Source organism: Lissotriton helveticus, chromosome 6 (assembly GCF_964261635.1).
Source record: "Lissotriton helveticus chromosome 6, aLisHel1.1, whole genome shotgun sequence".
NCBI classification, from domain to species: domain Eukaryota; kingdom Metazoa; phylum Chordata; class Amphibia; order Caudata; family Salamandridae; genus Lissotriton; species Lissotriton helveticus.
Genome location: NC_136067.1, coordinates 423,883,598 through 423,898,925, shown reverse-complemented (window position 1 = coordinate 423,898,925; position 15,328 = coordinate 423,883,598). Strand labels below are relative to the sequence as shown.

Below are 15,328 nucleotides of genomic sequence, written 5' to 3'. Positions count from 1 at the left end.
AGGCCGAACACTCCCTCGTTTCGGTAGGAACAACAAACCTCAATCGCATTAGGTGCAACTCAATAAACATAGAAACAGTAGCAGCAGTAGCAAAGAAGTGTTTAAGCAAGTACAGGACAACTTAAGTCAACCGGTGGAAATCTGGGAAAAATTCATCTCTGCCCTTGGCAACAAATTTCCCACCAATAAAGACTCAAAGCAAAAGAACGTAAATGATCCTCCAATTTCGACATTAATGAGCCCAGTCTCCAAGAAACTGAAATTAACAATAAATCAATTACTACGACAACTTCGGAGAGCACCTGGAAATGTAAGTATGCAGCAGTCCTTTCGTGACTCAAAGGCCCTTTTTAAGAGAAGAAGATGGGTCAGGAAAACGGCCATGAACAATGATTTTTGGGCTAAATTGCTTCACAATGCTAAATAGAAAAACAGTGCCAAATTTTGGCAATCTGTAAATAAAACACATCGGCCGTATCACCACGGAATCAACTCTCACATTTCTTAGGAGGTTTGGTCATACTTCCTCTTTAATCACTTTAATGACACAGTTGAAATAGTCATACACCCCAAATGCTTGGGGCCTGAGAGTTCCAGCAGGACAGCAAAGGAGCCAATATCACTCTGCCTACCTTCTACTGAGGATAGCGAAAGATTAGTACCAAATCAACAACAACGGGTATCGACTGTAACCTCTGCACAAAAGGCCGACCGGAGACTAAGGGAGGGACACACCACCCAACCAACCAATCAGATAACGAAACAAATAGCAAGGGGTCTACTGGTAGGAGCCCCCGGTCCTAATGGCATTCCTCCAATGCTGTTTAAAAACGACCCGGACTACTGAAGTAACGCACTTGAGCCTGTTTTTAAGTATGCAGTTAGAAATTGTACAATCCCTGAGTCGTGGAGAGGCTCAATTATAAGCCCAATCTACAAACAAGGAGCAAGGGCATTGCCGAAAAACTATCGCCTAATAACTCTGATCGACATCGAGGCTAAATATTTTGCAGGGCTCCTCTTAAACAACATAACCACTTGGGCTGAAGAGAATCAAATAATACCGCTAACACAAACTGGGTGTCGGAAAGGGCAAGGAACAATAACAAACATAATGGCCCTGACCCTGCTCATGGATGCAGCCAAACAGGGAAAATATCTGCTTTTTCTCTGTTTTCATAGACTTTGTTGCAGCATTCGATCACGTTGATCATACAAAACTTTGGCAAACTTGGATGGCTGGGGGATCCCTTCAATCGGATGTATGACGATCCATCGCAAACAAACACAACGCACACCATTACATCGCATTCCTTACATCGCACACACCATTACATCGCACGCATTCACCACGCAAACCACTACATCGGACTCACATTCACAAGCATGCAAAAGACGTTGGCATCGCACACTACGACCAGGCATGCTATCACACCGCCAAAAACTCCGTAATTGCCCCGCTAAACACAGTTTGAAGCCCCCGGGTGGTCAGTGGTCACAGCTGGAACAAGGGCGGTCACATGAACCTTATTTTAGCTGTGTAAGTCTTAATTTAATGTCTGTCATGCAGCCTAAAAAAGTACCTCCTCCGACTCCTAACCCTAAGCCCTAAAACCTAAAAAAACACCATATATACTCCTAAACCGAAGCCCTAGCCCTAAAGCCTAAAAAACTCCCATATTGTACTCCTAACCCTAAGCCCTAACCCTAAAGCCCAAACAGTGCCATATCCGACTCCTAACCCTAAGCCCTAGCCCTAAAGCCTAAAACACAACCATATATGTTCCTAACCCTAAGCCCTAACCCTAAAGCCTAAAACACAACCATATATGCTCCTAACCCTAAGCCCTAACTGTAAAACCTAAAACACAACCATATATGCTCCTAACCCTAAGCCCTAGCCCTAAAGCCTAAAACACTCCCATATTGCACTTACACCCTCCCCTCCACTAAACTCGACCTTACCTGTCTCTCGCAGTGGTTCTACGTTGTCTCCCCGCCATCCATGCCCCAGCGCCTGCGTTCTAAAAGCGGCCACGATGTAATGGCGGCCGCGATCTAATGTCATGCGTAGTGAACGCACGCGTCGTAACGCCGCGTGCTTTGTGACAGCACGCGACGTATACGCATGCGATGCGACGCATGCAATGCGACGCATGCAATGCGACGCATGCGTTGCGATGGGTGTTTCCCCTTCAAACCTCTTACACCAATTAAGGAATTTACACACCAAAACATGGGTCAGGATAAAGCTCGGTGATGGTCTACAAATATAAAAGGGCTTAAACAAGGGTGTGTTCTAGCACCCATGCTATTCAATCTCTTCCTAGCAGACTTACCGGAGAAGCTGAATAGCTGTGCAGCCCACGCACCAAAACTAGGGAACGCAACTCTGTCCAACCTGCTATATGCGGATGACCTAGTTCTGATAAGTAGGATCCCAATTGGTCTCCAGCATCTATTGAACGTTACCCACCAATTTTCACAAGAAAACGCTCTAAAAATAAACTACAATAAAACAAAAATAATGGCAGTTAATTACCGTAAGAAGAAACACCTTAATTGGTTCCTCGATGGTCATCGTTTGGAACAAGGAGTAAGCTATAAATACCTAGGGGTAATACTGGACCAAAATAAATCAACCAAACCGCAATTAGAAGCCTTGCAGAGAAAGGGGTAACGACCTACTTAGCCATAAAGCACCTAAAGACGTTTTTACAGGACTTGACGCTTGACCCTTTGCTAAGGGTTTTGCAAGCAAAACTCCAGCCAACTATTACCTACGGGAGCAAAGTTTTGAAGGGAAAGATGCAACAACTCTTGATAATATAATATCCAACTCATACCGAGGAATCTTCCAACTCCCCAGAATGGCCTCCCCGGCCCAAATACGATTGGAATGCGGGCTACAAAAACAGTCCCTTGAACGCATGGGAGCATATGCAAAATGTTGGCACAAAATTAAAGGCGACAAAAGGGGAACCCTGAACGACCAACTGTGGACGGAGCTTTCCCACCCAGGAAAATCACCAGCAAGTCTTTATCTCCAGGAATCCATCACACATCTAGGTTTAACAGAGCTGTGGGACGTCCAGGCAAACCATTTAACATAAAAAAAACTGTGACAAAGGTAACTCGTTTACTATCTGCAATAGAGGACAAAAAAACATTAGCCAAACGATCGCACGGCTGGATGGTCCTACATACATACAAAATGCTAAAACCCCAGTCCTACCTGAAAATGGGATTAAAAATAAACATCAAGGAAAAATTCCTAAGACTCCGACTGGAGGTTGGCCCCTTTAATCAATTTCTGCCGCCTTGGGAGAGAAAGTGAGGAGTCCAACTCTGTCGTTTATGCGGCAGCGGCGTTGAAGACGCAATTCACGTTATATACATTTGTAATATGTTAAAAGATATAAGGATCACTCTGCTAAAGCCAGCGTTCAAACAGTACGGAGCTAGATTGTGCAGACAAATGTTAATGCTGTGCTTTAACCCTGAGCTGGTCCAGTGAACTTGCCGGCTAATTAAATTTCTCGACATAACCGCAAAAAGACTGAAGCACCGGATCGAGCGCCAAAAAGACTATTCATTACAATAACGGATTGGAACTTTACAAGATTAGCCACAGTCAAAATAATATTTACAGTTAACGCGGCTAACGTGCAGAATGTTTTTATAATTTGAGCACTTTTTTTTTAACGTGACGCAAAATCTTTTTATTATATCATGATTTTATCCAAACTGTGAGATATTTTATCTTTTGTATGCAATGGTTTTAATTAATCAAGCAAAATAAATAAACTTAAACACTCGCACAGAAATTAAATACTTAATATATACCATGTGGCAATACAAAAAATGCTACACCGTACATTATTGGTACAATGTGGCAAAGACATAATCAACAAATAATAAAACAAAAATCACCCTAACCTCCTCTTGTCACCCTTCTCTTCTAGCCAGGGCATTCTGCACCTGGATACAACCAGAGAGCCCATAGGCACCAGGCTTCTAGAATCTAGCGATCAGTCAATAAAAAGGTCGCCGTAATAGACAAGTCAAATCAATGGAGCACACACTATTCCCCATATTTCCAGAAGAACCATCTTCCTCTATCGTTCAAAATAAATCATAATACTCCTGATTTAACAAAATCCTTCAAAACAGTGCACAACCAAGATATGCACATACCTTCATCTGGGATAGCTCACAGGGAGTACGCGCAGTCAATCGCCTGGGACAGTCCAGCACGAAATTGAAAAACCCCTCGTCCGATGACCTTGGGCTCTGCGTTGGACCAATCTGACATAGTTACCACTCAGGGACCTCATGAAGAACCGACTGCCAGGCACCTTTCTTGGTTGAGGCGTGTCATAGGTTTTATGCACCAAGTGAGGGACAACCAAGCGTCAGGAATCATCTCGGTATGCAGTATGTGGTGCATGGAGGTCAGTGTATCCGGGAGGGAACAGATACAGATAAAAGCAAAAGGACAGAAAAGAGACCACAGGAAGGAAAATATTCAACAAAAGAAAATATCGCAATATTACATCTGGCAGGATATCATGAAGTAAAGCTGTGTATGAAACCCACATTGTCACAATACGGAAAGCAAAACTGTGCCAGAGCAGGGAACCGGTGGGAGATGCTTACACTCGGTCGCCGTAGAGAAGTGGAGGGAGGGGCGCCAATGGCAGAAGTCTCACACCACATGGGCAGGAAGGGCAGAGCTGTCATGCAAAGGCCTCTCATCGTCCGTTCATCCATTTGATCCAGTGTGACCACCGAAGACTACCATTCCTGGGCCTGCATTCTTGTCCACCAAATGTAGAATCTGATCATCTGCTTTTTTGCATACGTCAGGCTTTGCACTAAACAAGAGATGGCAATTCCTGAATTTATCCTATTCCTGAACATTTTTTAAGTAAACTTTTGTTCCAGTACTGTTTAGCTTTTCTGCACCATTATAGATGGAAACCAACCACTTTAGCCTGAATGCATCTAAAGACAGGCAATTCAGGAGAAGCTGTGAGGACTCCTTCCCTCTCATTAGAATGCAGGCAAGGCCTGATGCATTCAGTCTTGTTATAGCTCATCAATGAAATGCTGCTTGGGCAGTCCCTAGGGCACAAGAAGCTTGGGAATCATGCCTGAGAATCTCGTTCTCACGTACGTAAGGAGGCAACCTTAAGAAGTCAAAAAGTGTTGTGCTGAGTTGATAGAATTAATAATAATAACCACTGCTCACTTCCATTGTTTTTAAAGCATCTGCATCATTAATGATGACATTCATTTGTTTTCATAGCATGAATAACAATTAAAAATGCTTTTTTGTTTCTTCAATAGGCATACGAAGGGCAAATGATATGGGGGATGGCTGGGAAACAGCAAGAAGACTGGACAGACCATCAATTCTAAAGGTACGAACAAGTTGGAACTTATTTGGGTCGGAGACAGCTACTGAAAGCAAGCCATATTTGAAAAACTGAATTTGAATACAAAGTAAATACATTTTAATAAATATTCGTAGCTTGGAATATGGTCCCACTGTGTGTTCAAACCAGTCCTTAATTTGTAAATAAAAAAAACATATAATTCCCAAAATGTTTCTTAGGAGGCTAACACCCACTTCCATCTCTGGCACTGCCCAAAGGCATCCAAAAACCAGATTGCAGTGATGAAGTGAAGTGACTGAGCATGCCTTTCTCACTCCAAGACAATTTTGGAAACATTAAAGCCCAATGGTGTATTTTATAGCAAAATGTTCCTAATCAATTGGCTAAAAAGTCATATGTCTTAGGAACACTTCTGAAATTGAAGTAATAAACTATTGCAGTTCTTAAGAATCTGCCATTGTACTAATGAACAATATTTCTCAATAGCAGTATATCAAGTATGTGATTATGACACATTGTACCTTACAAAATACTGGGTGCCCAGCCCACAAATACTTCTTTGGCATTTGTGACTTAGCCGAAGCAGTGGTTATGTGACAGAGTGTCCCCCAAAAGCAGGAACATAGCTGTTACCGTATTTATCTGTCTGTTGACCAAATAAATTTACCGCTACTGAGACATTCAGAGGGTACTCACAATGCACCTCTATACTGACCTGCACCATACACTGCTATCTTGTGACTGAGACATTCACACAGCTCTCACAATGCTGTCTAATTTTGTCTTTCACTATGTACTGATACACCAGTATTAAGTTATTCCACTTCCTTACATTTTTCCATACTGTTCTTTCGAGGTTTATTCTCCATCATCTGTTGTGACTGTAATCTACTTGAAACTGACATGATGGAAACAGTTAAGTTACACTGATCACATAATATCAGGATGTAGACAGCAGCTCCAGAAAGATCTTACAGGCCCATACAACGATACTACTATTTAGGTGACAAAGACCTTACAGATGCAGGCAACAGACATCAGGCTTGCAGAGTAATGTCTCTGAAATCTGAAGTGATATTGTCATAGAAAGTTCCACCTGAGTCATGAAATAACAGCCAAATCAAGAAGCTTCTTCAGCAAAGAGAAAACATCAACAAAGAATTCCAAAACAGCATATATTTTTAATCAAATATGAGCTGTAAATATGTTGTGAAATGAAGACATCACCTTGTTTAATGGCACACATGTTGTCACTTAATAACGATGTTTCATTTTGGATAAATAAGCCCAATTGTCCCCAAAACGTTCATTAAGCAAAACAATATTTATCCTGAAATGACAGTCTTTAAGCTTTAGTAAATACATGTTTTTCATTTTCATTCAGTAGGCATATGTACTACACCATGGACGGACACATACTGCCTTTCATGCTATGTATCACCACCAGTGATGCCAATCATGTGACATGGATTTCTACAAGCACCAAGGATGGGAATACCTATTTCAAGAATGCCCACAATGTGCTATGCATGGAGAGTAAACACTTCAAACACTATAGAGTAAATGTGACTCTTTTTCAAAAGAATAGAGAAGAATCCTGATGATTCCCCCAGATTCTTGAGGTGCCAGAGATGATCAACATAGATCCAGGACGGCCAGTTCCATACCGGTTTGCAGGATTCCTACTTTAGAAAAATGTACATGCAATTCATCTAAAAGAAATTAATTTATACATTTAGTGGTTATTTGGAAAATACGTTGTGTCCAGTGTTCCTCGTTCTACACTGGACACCACTACACTAGATAGCATATTCAAGCGCAGTGCTGAAATTTCACCATGAGTCTTAACAACAAATCACATAACTAGAAGAGTTGTGCAAATTCTGCATAGCTTTGATGAGGCATAGAAGAGGACCCCACACTCACCATCACTCTCTGCACCATGTAATAGAAACCAAGTACTGCAGAATCAAAATGGCCCTTGTAAGATAGAAGAGTACTCCTGAGGACAACAGAAGAGCATGAAAGCATTGTGCTCTAGATTTATAGCAACAGGAGTCTAGGGCCCTAAAGCTGACTAATGCAGAGGCACATTGATGGAGTTCCATGATTTATCAAGCCTCATAAATGACCAAATGGAGCCATATTTATTCACAACAGGCCGTAAGTTTAATACAGTATATCAGTCCTTGGCTCTTGACAGTCTCTGTGGCATCACTATTTATTCCCTTCACAATGTCCTTGGGAAATCTGACTAAATTTCTTTTTGCTTTCAAAAGGGGTCAACATGAGTGGTTCTGCCTCATGGTGAGAGTGGTGAAAGGAAGTAAATTCAAATAGGTAAGGAACAGTCAACTGGACATACTGGTAGTTAGGACCCAAGTACAAAGTTGGAGACCAAGCAGCATTTCTAAGGAGTTTTGTTGGGCTGGCGGGAGCCATTTTCTGCCCTCAGATGTTGGCTTTACTTTCCAGCTACAGCACAATGTAAGTGCTAAGTCTTTTTGCTGCTTACTCTAGCTAGATGCAGAAAGGGATAGCAGAAAAGGCGTAGCTTTTATGTATTTTGGAAACCACAATTATGGCTGTAAATATGATTTTACAGTTTTATTGTTATAGTAAAAACCCTTAAGCAAGTAACCCCTGACACATATGCTAAGTGCAGATAGTGATAGGCATCATTAGAACGATATTTGTAGACACCAAAATGGTGTATTGATAGGCAACCTACATCTTATTTTCCCATTTTGAACAGTTGGCTTCTGCTGATAAAATGAAAGACTACAAATTAGATAACAAATATGAGATTAGAGTTTCCGTAGGGTAGTGATTATCATGCTTGCCTCACATGTGAAAATCCCCGTCTCAAAACCGGACAGAAACACTTCTTTCACATGCCCTCCCAAGATTATGGACTGGCATGTGGCGATGGATTTGTGCTCTAAACTGGAGGAATCCATTTACTGGGCCAGGGGGGTACCACATAAGTATGCCAATGTATGGGGTCGAAGGTGGACTTATTATGGACTCAGTAATGTTGCCTCTAATGGTTGAGAGGGCGATCCTCGTTCCGATTTATTCAATAATGAGATCCAGTGTGGGAATTGGGGAAGGGTTAATTTGTTTGTCTTTTTGTTATTATAAATAAATAAAATGTGGGTATAAAAAAATTAGAGTAACCCACGTTTGTTTAGACCATGAACATTGAATTTTAGATGGCCTGATTACTCAGTGGCACTCCAAAGGTGACATGCAAGCAAGAAGAAAATGGCACCCCATACCCTGGTTTAGTAATAAATCACAGCTATATTTGTTGGCCTAGTGGGTCCCTCACAAATTTGGGCCAATGCACCTGTTACATTATTGTTGGATATGCCCATGAGACCATTGGTGTCCTATTTTGGATGAAAGAGATGCAATTAGTTCTCTATGATACAAGTATTCAGCAGTAAAACAAGAAAGTTTAACATGAATGAAAAAATGTGAGTAAGGCAACATGTGAGAATCCAGTGTTGAAAAAGTGTAAAGCACTGACAAGGTAAACAGGCAAAAGAAAACACTAACCTAATGAACATAATTGTCCAGGGGTCTTCAACATAAGTCCATGAGAGCTAGATCCAATGCAAATATTTGGGATATACAAATTAGATTTTTCAACACAGAATGACTCTATATTGAATGTATTCACTAGTCAGTAGACATCTGAATATCTGCCTAGGACCCATTCCACCTAGGGCCATGTTTGAGTTAGTCTCTTCACGTTTGCTTTGCTTTCACAGGAGACACAGAAAGAAAGGGAAGCAGCAGACGGTTGGTATTTCAAGTGACTGCTGGGTTTTATGAATTGTTGATTTTGGAGCGGAGAGTTGTAAAAGGACAGAATCTACAATAAAAAATGACCAACCATGGGCAAGACACTGGAAGGAAAATGCAAAAACATGTAGACTAGCCTGCAGTATGGGGATATTGGGTTGGGCATTAAACAAAAGTATTTAGTGGCGGTGGCAGCATACACAAAAGTCAAGAGAAAGCACAGTAGACACTTTTCAGGTGGAAGACACTCCTTGCATTAACCAAGTATATTTGTTAATTTATTCATCTATTCTGCTCACATTACGGGGCAGTCTGATATCTGACGGAGGCAGATAGCAAGACTCTGATGACAGCAGTGGTGGCTGGTCACCTTTGAAATTGGTGAGGAATTATACTGGCAAGAAGTTCATCTAATTTGTTCTACATTTACCTAACTGATTCTCTTTCCTACATTTAATCTCTTCTTCTAACTCACTCTAATTCACATTATCTCATTTGCTCATTTTCACTATTACTCATTCCCACTCACTGCTACACACAACTGTACTCACTCACTGGCACTCATTCTCACTTAATAACACACACACTCTCAGTAACTCTGGGTCCTGTTGCTATCCCGCCTCCTACACAATTGATAGCTACACCCCTGACTCACTTGCACTTCCTCTCGCAACCTCCAATCAATCACTCATTCTACCACACTCATAATCCTTTATTCAGTCCCTCTTACTCACTTTCACTTATTCATACTCAAAGAAGATTCTCATTAACTTTCACTTTCATTGACATTCTCAAATTCACACACAAACATAATTTCTCCCAATTCCATTCAATCACACACTCACAAACATACACACATGCATAGAGGAAAAAAAAATCAAATTACCCTGTTTACTTCGCTGGCAATTTGGTAGCTCCATGGCATCAGCAGACCAGCAATCTGGTACTGAGCATTGGAACCAGCAAGCCAGGATGCTCAACGAGGAGCCAGGTGAAGCAGCAAGGGCATGATTGAAAAGGCCCTCTCCCAGCTTCGTGATAAGACTGGAAGCACAGCCCTATTAGAAGCTGGATTAGTGCTATTGATCCTACCCCTGCTGTTCTCTCTGCCTTTTCATTGGTTTTCAGAGATATACTGATATGTGCCAACAGCCATATTTTACCTGATATACTGTGATGCCTAAGGCATGTGCAGTATGTTAGCTAAATAAAAAGGTTTGTGCCTGCGCGAGGGGACCGTAGTTGAACTACACCCCACAGACATGCACAATCTAAACATCCAGCTACAGTGTATTAGATTTTGAAACAACACTCTGTGGCTGGATCAAACCTCTGCCCCCTCCTCCTCTTGTCCTCAGGAGTCTGGAGACAAGGTGGATGCCCTGCACACTGGTACTGGTAATTAAAATACAAATGTGGTAGTACATATTGGTCACCAATTCTTATGAGCCAGCCATTTCACTAATCTGTGAAATAATTAAACACTGAAAAAGATAGAATATGATTTTCGTATTCCCAGATTCTATACAGAGTGCAAAATAACAAGATTGGACCGAAAACATGCTTCTAAACCCTCCACCTTTATATCAAGCAGAGGACCAATACATATTAAATATTTAAATATCGAACCAAACCACATTAACTGGATGATGCCATCAGTGATGTCATCAGTGATGTCATTTGAGATGTCATCAGTGATGTCACTGACCATGTCATGAATGATGTAATATGTGACATCATCAGCAGTGGATTGCGGGCGCACGAGTTATAGTTAGTACAACTAACTATAACGGGGGAATTTCAATGGTTTTGCACGAGTGAAATGTCTAACTAACTACAACACTCCTAAAACCTATGGTTTTTCAGTGAATTTCTAAGGTTTTTTAAATGCTAATTCCTAACTATAACATGTCTGAAACCTATGGTTTTTTCAGTGAACTTCAAAGGTTTTGAAATGCTAATTCCAAACTATAACATATCTAAAACCTATGTTTTTTTTGTGAATTTTAAAGGTTTTTTTAGATGATAATTTTTTATAATATTTATTCTTGTTTTTTTAAATATTTTTAACTACATTGTTTTAATCTTTTTTTTTGGGATATGTTATTTAAAAAATATATTACACATTTAAAAAAAAAAATGTTTTAAAATAAAAATATATATTTTTAATTATTTTATATTGTTTATAATATACTTAAATTATTTTTATTTTTTTTCCTTTTTTTTGGAGTCGCGCACCCTGCTCGTTCACTACATGAAACGTGTCTGCCATTGTAGGAATGCTGTACAGGATCCGCGTAGGGTGTGCGACGAGTAAGACTTTTCCAATGCGGACACTAAGCGACTGGTACGTGACTTCTGGCGCATACGCGAGATGTACGTATTACGCGACGTGATGGACGCGCGTGGTAGCACGTGACATGACGCGATGGTAGCACGTGACGTCATATACATATCGGACACGGTGGGTGCGCGACTTCCGCAATTTTTTTTATGTTGAAAAACTTATATATATATATATATTTACTGTGTGAAAGGTTAGATGAATGTATGTGTAGTACATAATTGAGTGAAAAAATAAATTTGTGATGTGTGGTGAATGCATAAGTGCAGAATTATGAGGAAGTGCTGCAGCATGACACTGTAAACTGTTTAATTACAGCATGCTGTGGTACTTTCGAAGCACGAGATGCAACATATGTATATAAATATGTTGCAGGTCTGTGCTTCCCTCTGCACAGCTGCTTGAACTGCAGCCATGTGGTGACACAGGCACCCTTGCACCAAGGTGCAAGGATATCCGTGTCATGCGGAGATTCTTTTTGTGCATGAAGGGACACCTTCCTGCACAAAAACAATCACTAAAGGCATTTTTCTCCTTCAATATATGCTATGTATTGTAGCATATATTGAAAGTGAAAAAATGAGGAGAAGTTAAAACAATTTTCCTTGTTGTGCTTTAGTGCACCAATTGCAAGATGGTGCAGCATTCACAAACATGTCCAGATTTATGATTTCTGATAAATCTGGAGATGTGTCTTGTTCTATAAGTGTTCTGTGCAAACACGCACAGCTAAACCTATAGAACACTTTTTCAACACAAGGTTGTATGTATAATGAGATTATATTTACATGGAAAACAAAAGGTATACAAAATGCCTTTCCCTCACCTTGTAAATTAGAAAGAGAGTTCATGGCTGGGCCAATTCTTATTATAGGAGTACATTTCTGTACTGCTAACAGAAAACAAGATACATTTGTAAGAATGTATGTTTTAGAAAACCTATACCACATATTTATATGTGACTTAAAGAAGAGATGGAGCCTACTGTCACATGTGGAAAAACACTTAGGGGCATGTATCATCCGTTTTCTTAGACGCAAATGCTACAATTCGCAAAAAAACTGCGTTTGCGACTAAAAATTCGGAAAATGCGATGTATGATTGAAATCGCACTGCAAAATTAAGGAATTGCAAAAATTGTGATTCCTTAATTTTGCGTCAGCATTTAAGGAATCGCAAATTGCAATTCCTTAAATGCTATGTATGAAGCACCCAAGTTGTGCAATTTCACATTAAGAAATCAAGAATTACCACCAACTTGAAGTTGGTGGTAATTTGCGATTTCTTTCACAAATGCACTGTTTGCCATTTGTGAAGGTGCCATGTGGCGCACATATATGCCCTTAAGGCATCTATGTGCGCCATATGCGCACACATGTAAATTTCAGGGGTGCATCAGGGTGTCCTTGCACCCTTGAAATTATTCTCAATTTGCGATTCTCAAATTGCGGATCATAAATTGAGAATAACTTCCCATCCATTCCTATGGGCCTCCTGGCCCATGGAAATGAATGGGAAAGTATTCCTTAATTGTGAATATGAAAATTTGCTAATCGCAATTAAGGAATATTAAGAAATAGCTAAAAAATTGTGATTTTTTACATACATCCCTTTTTGCAATTCTCAAATAGAGATTTCTAATAAATCGCTATTTGAGAATTGCAAATGAGGGTGTTGATACATATGGCCCTTAGTGATGTGCTTTGAGTTAAATAGTTTTATTTCTTATAATCCTAAAATTACCAAGACCTACAAGACCACCATATGTGTCTATTGTGTACTATGAACTGAAAATATCAACAGGAGAGAGAGGGCATGAGTAGACACTCCTATACCCCTATCAATCTATCATAAACAACTAAGGAGTGACTCAGTGAAAAAAGGATGAAAAAAATATTTTTATTTAATGTTATGATACCCCCCAAAAACAAAGTTGAATCAGATTTAAAGAAATAACCACAATGGGCAACCTATGTCCCTGTGTGTTTATAAGAAAAGGGAAAGACAAATCTTTCTCTTTATAAAAGGACCCTCACTCACCACTAATTGGTGACATGCTTCATCATAGGGTCCCCGCTGGGGTGGCCGAGTGCCTCCCCAGCGTGCTACAACGCCTGAATTACAGCGGAGCAGGATGGTGGTGAGTGCAACAGTGCTCTAACTGAAATGTGAATATAACTGTGAGTGCAGAGTTAAAAAATACTAGGTTGAAGCCTATAAAAAAACTTTAAATAAAGGCCAACCCGTATTGGATTAAAAACAATGTGAGCGGACAGACTAGGGGGCATATTATCAAGGGGGTTTATCTCCGCTTTTTTGGCTTTAAAAGCCAAGAAAGCTGAGATAAAATGATCTCCCTATTACCTAGCTGTCGCTAACACCAGTTAGCGACATCTAGTAGGAGATAGCGACCATCTTGGGCCCCACTTTGCATGTCAGTGATATTTATCACTAATGACATGCAAAGTGGGCGTGCCAAGATGTTAGCGACTGGAAACAGTCGCTAACATCGTTATCTCCTATTACCAACTTTTAGAGATATTCGCGCTAAGAGCGAATATCTCCAAAAGCTAACACCTGCCCTGAACAGTTCTTAACCATGTTATCCAATGGGAGGTGGATAACATGGCTAAGAGCATTAGCTCGGTAATGCATGAATATCGCTGACTTTTCAGCGATATTCATGCATTGCGGCCGTTTTTTATCGCATTTGCGATAAACCTTGGTTTATCTGCGGTAAAAATCGCCGCAGCTCAGCGGTAAAATTTTGTCTCTAACCAAGCAATAGCGATAATTATCGCTATTGCTTGGTAATATGCCCCTAGGTTCTATATTAGGAAACCTGTGTCCTTAATTAAAATAGATGGTCAACATGTTTCTGCTGCTAATTGTGCAATTTCGCTCAGCATTCGTCAGGACCTAGATACGATAAGAAGATGGTCCTTCGGTGGTATGCGCGCGCTAAGGCGCACCCTCCCGTGAGGCTCTTAATGTGAAAAGGTGTTACTCACGGTTATTACCCGTGGCAGCTCACTGAGATTCACAGGAGCAAAAAATACCTGTAGAAATGGGAGGAAAGAAGACAAAACACAATAACATATACTGACACATACTGACATATAGTTAACTTTCTAATAATTGCCAGTTATTCCATAGTAACATGTTATGCTCGTTGCCAAGTGGTATATATAAGCCATTGTTCCGTCTTAATAACCTTTGGCAAAGTCTCCAATTAAGTGAAAATGGAGCATCAGGTCTCCCCCTTTATTTGGGCTTATAATTAATCTCCAAAAGGGTTGTGAGACCGGTAGCGCTCAATTGAAGCAGCGTTATGTTAACAGAGGCAAGGTGCCGTGGGAGAATTCCCTACTGATCACATCATTATGCTGCCTACAGTGTTAGTTGAAATCAATGTAGCAATAGCATTAAGTCTTCGAAACAATTGGGCCACCCTCAATAGGCTAAGAAACCAAGACGTCTCCTTCTGAGGGATACAGTGTCGTTGTATACACATAAACAAATGCACTCACATGGCGACAGAAAAATGCTCTCTCACTGGGTTCTGACGACGCGGGATACCTTCACGCGGTGTTAATTCTAACCAAAGAAAAAGGCAGCGTTAACCTTCAAGCGGCATCCCAACATCGTCATTCTAGCATAAAACCGCTTGCTCGTATTTGCGGTAAATCGTAACTTACGTGTACACACGCGACTCCCCGCTTAGTACCTACACTCTGGGTTGCCGTCAGCCCGGAAGTGAATGCAAGTA

General features: G+C 40.6%; 1 protein-coding gene across 3 annotated transcripts in view; it reads left to right on the top strand.

The window, feature by feature from the left end:
* ALLC (allantoicase) overlaps positions 1-15,328 on the top strand; it is a 798,009-nt gene that overhangs the window by 426,530 nt on the left and 356,151 nt on the right. For all 3 annotated transcript variants that reach the window (XM_078647862.1, XM_078647863.1, XM_078647864.1), the window contains exon 9: positions 5,353-5,426. In XM_078647862.1, the coding sequence (XP_078503988.1) occupies positions 5,353-5,426 (74 nt within the window). The remainder of the gene's footprint in view (positions 1-5,352; positions 5,427-15,328) is intronic.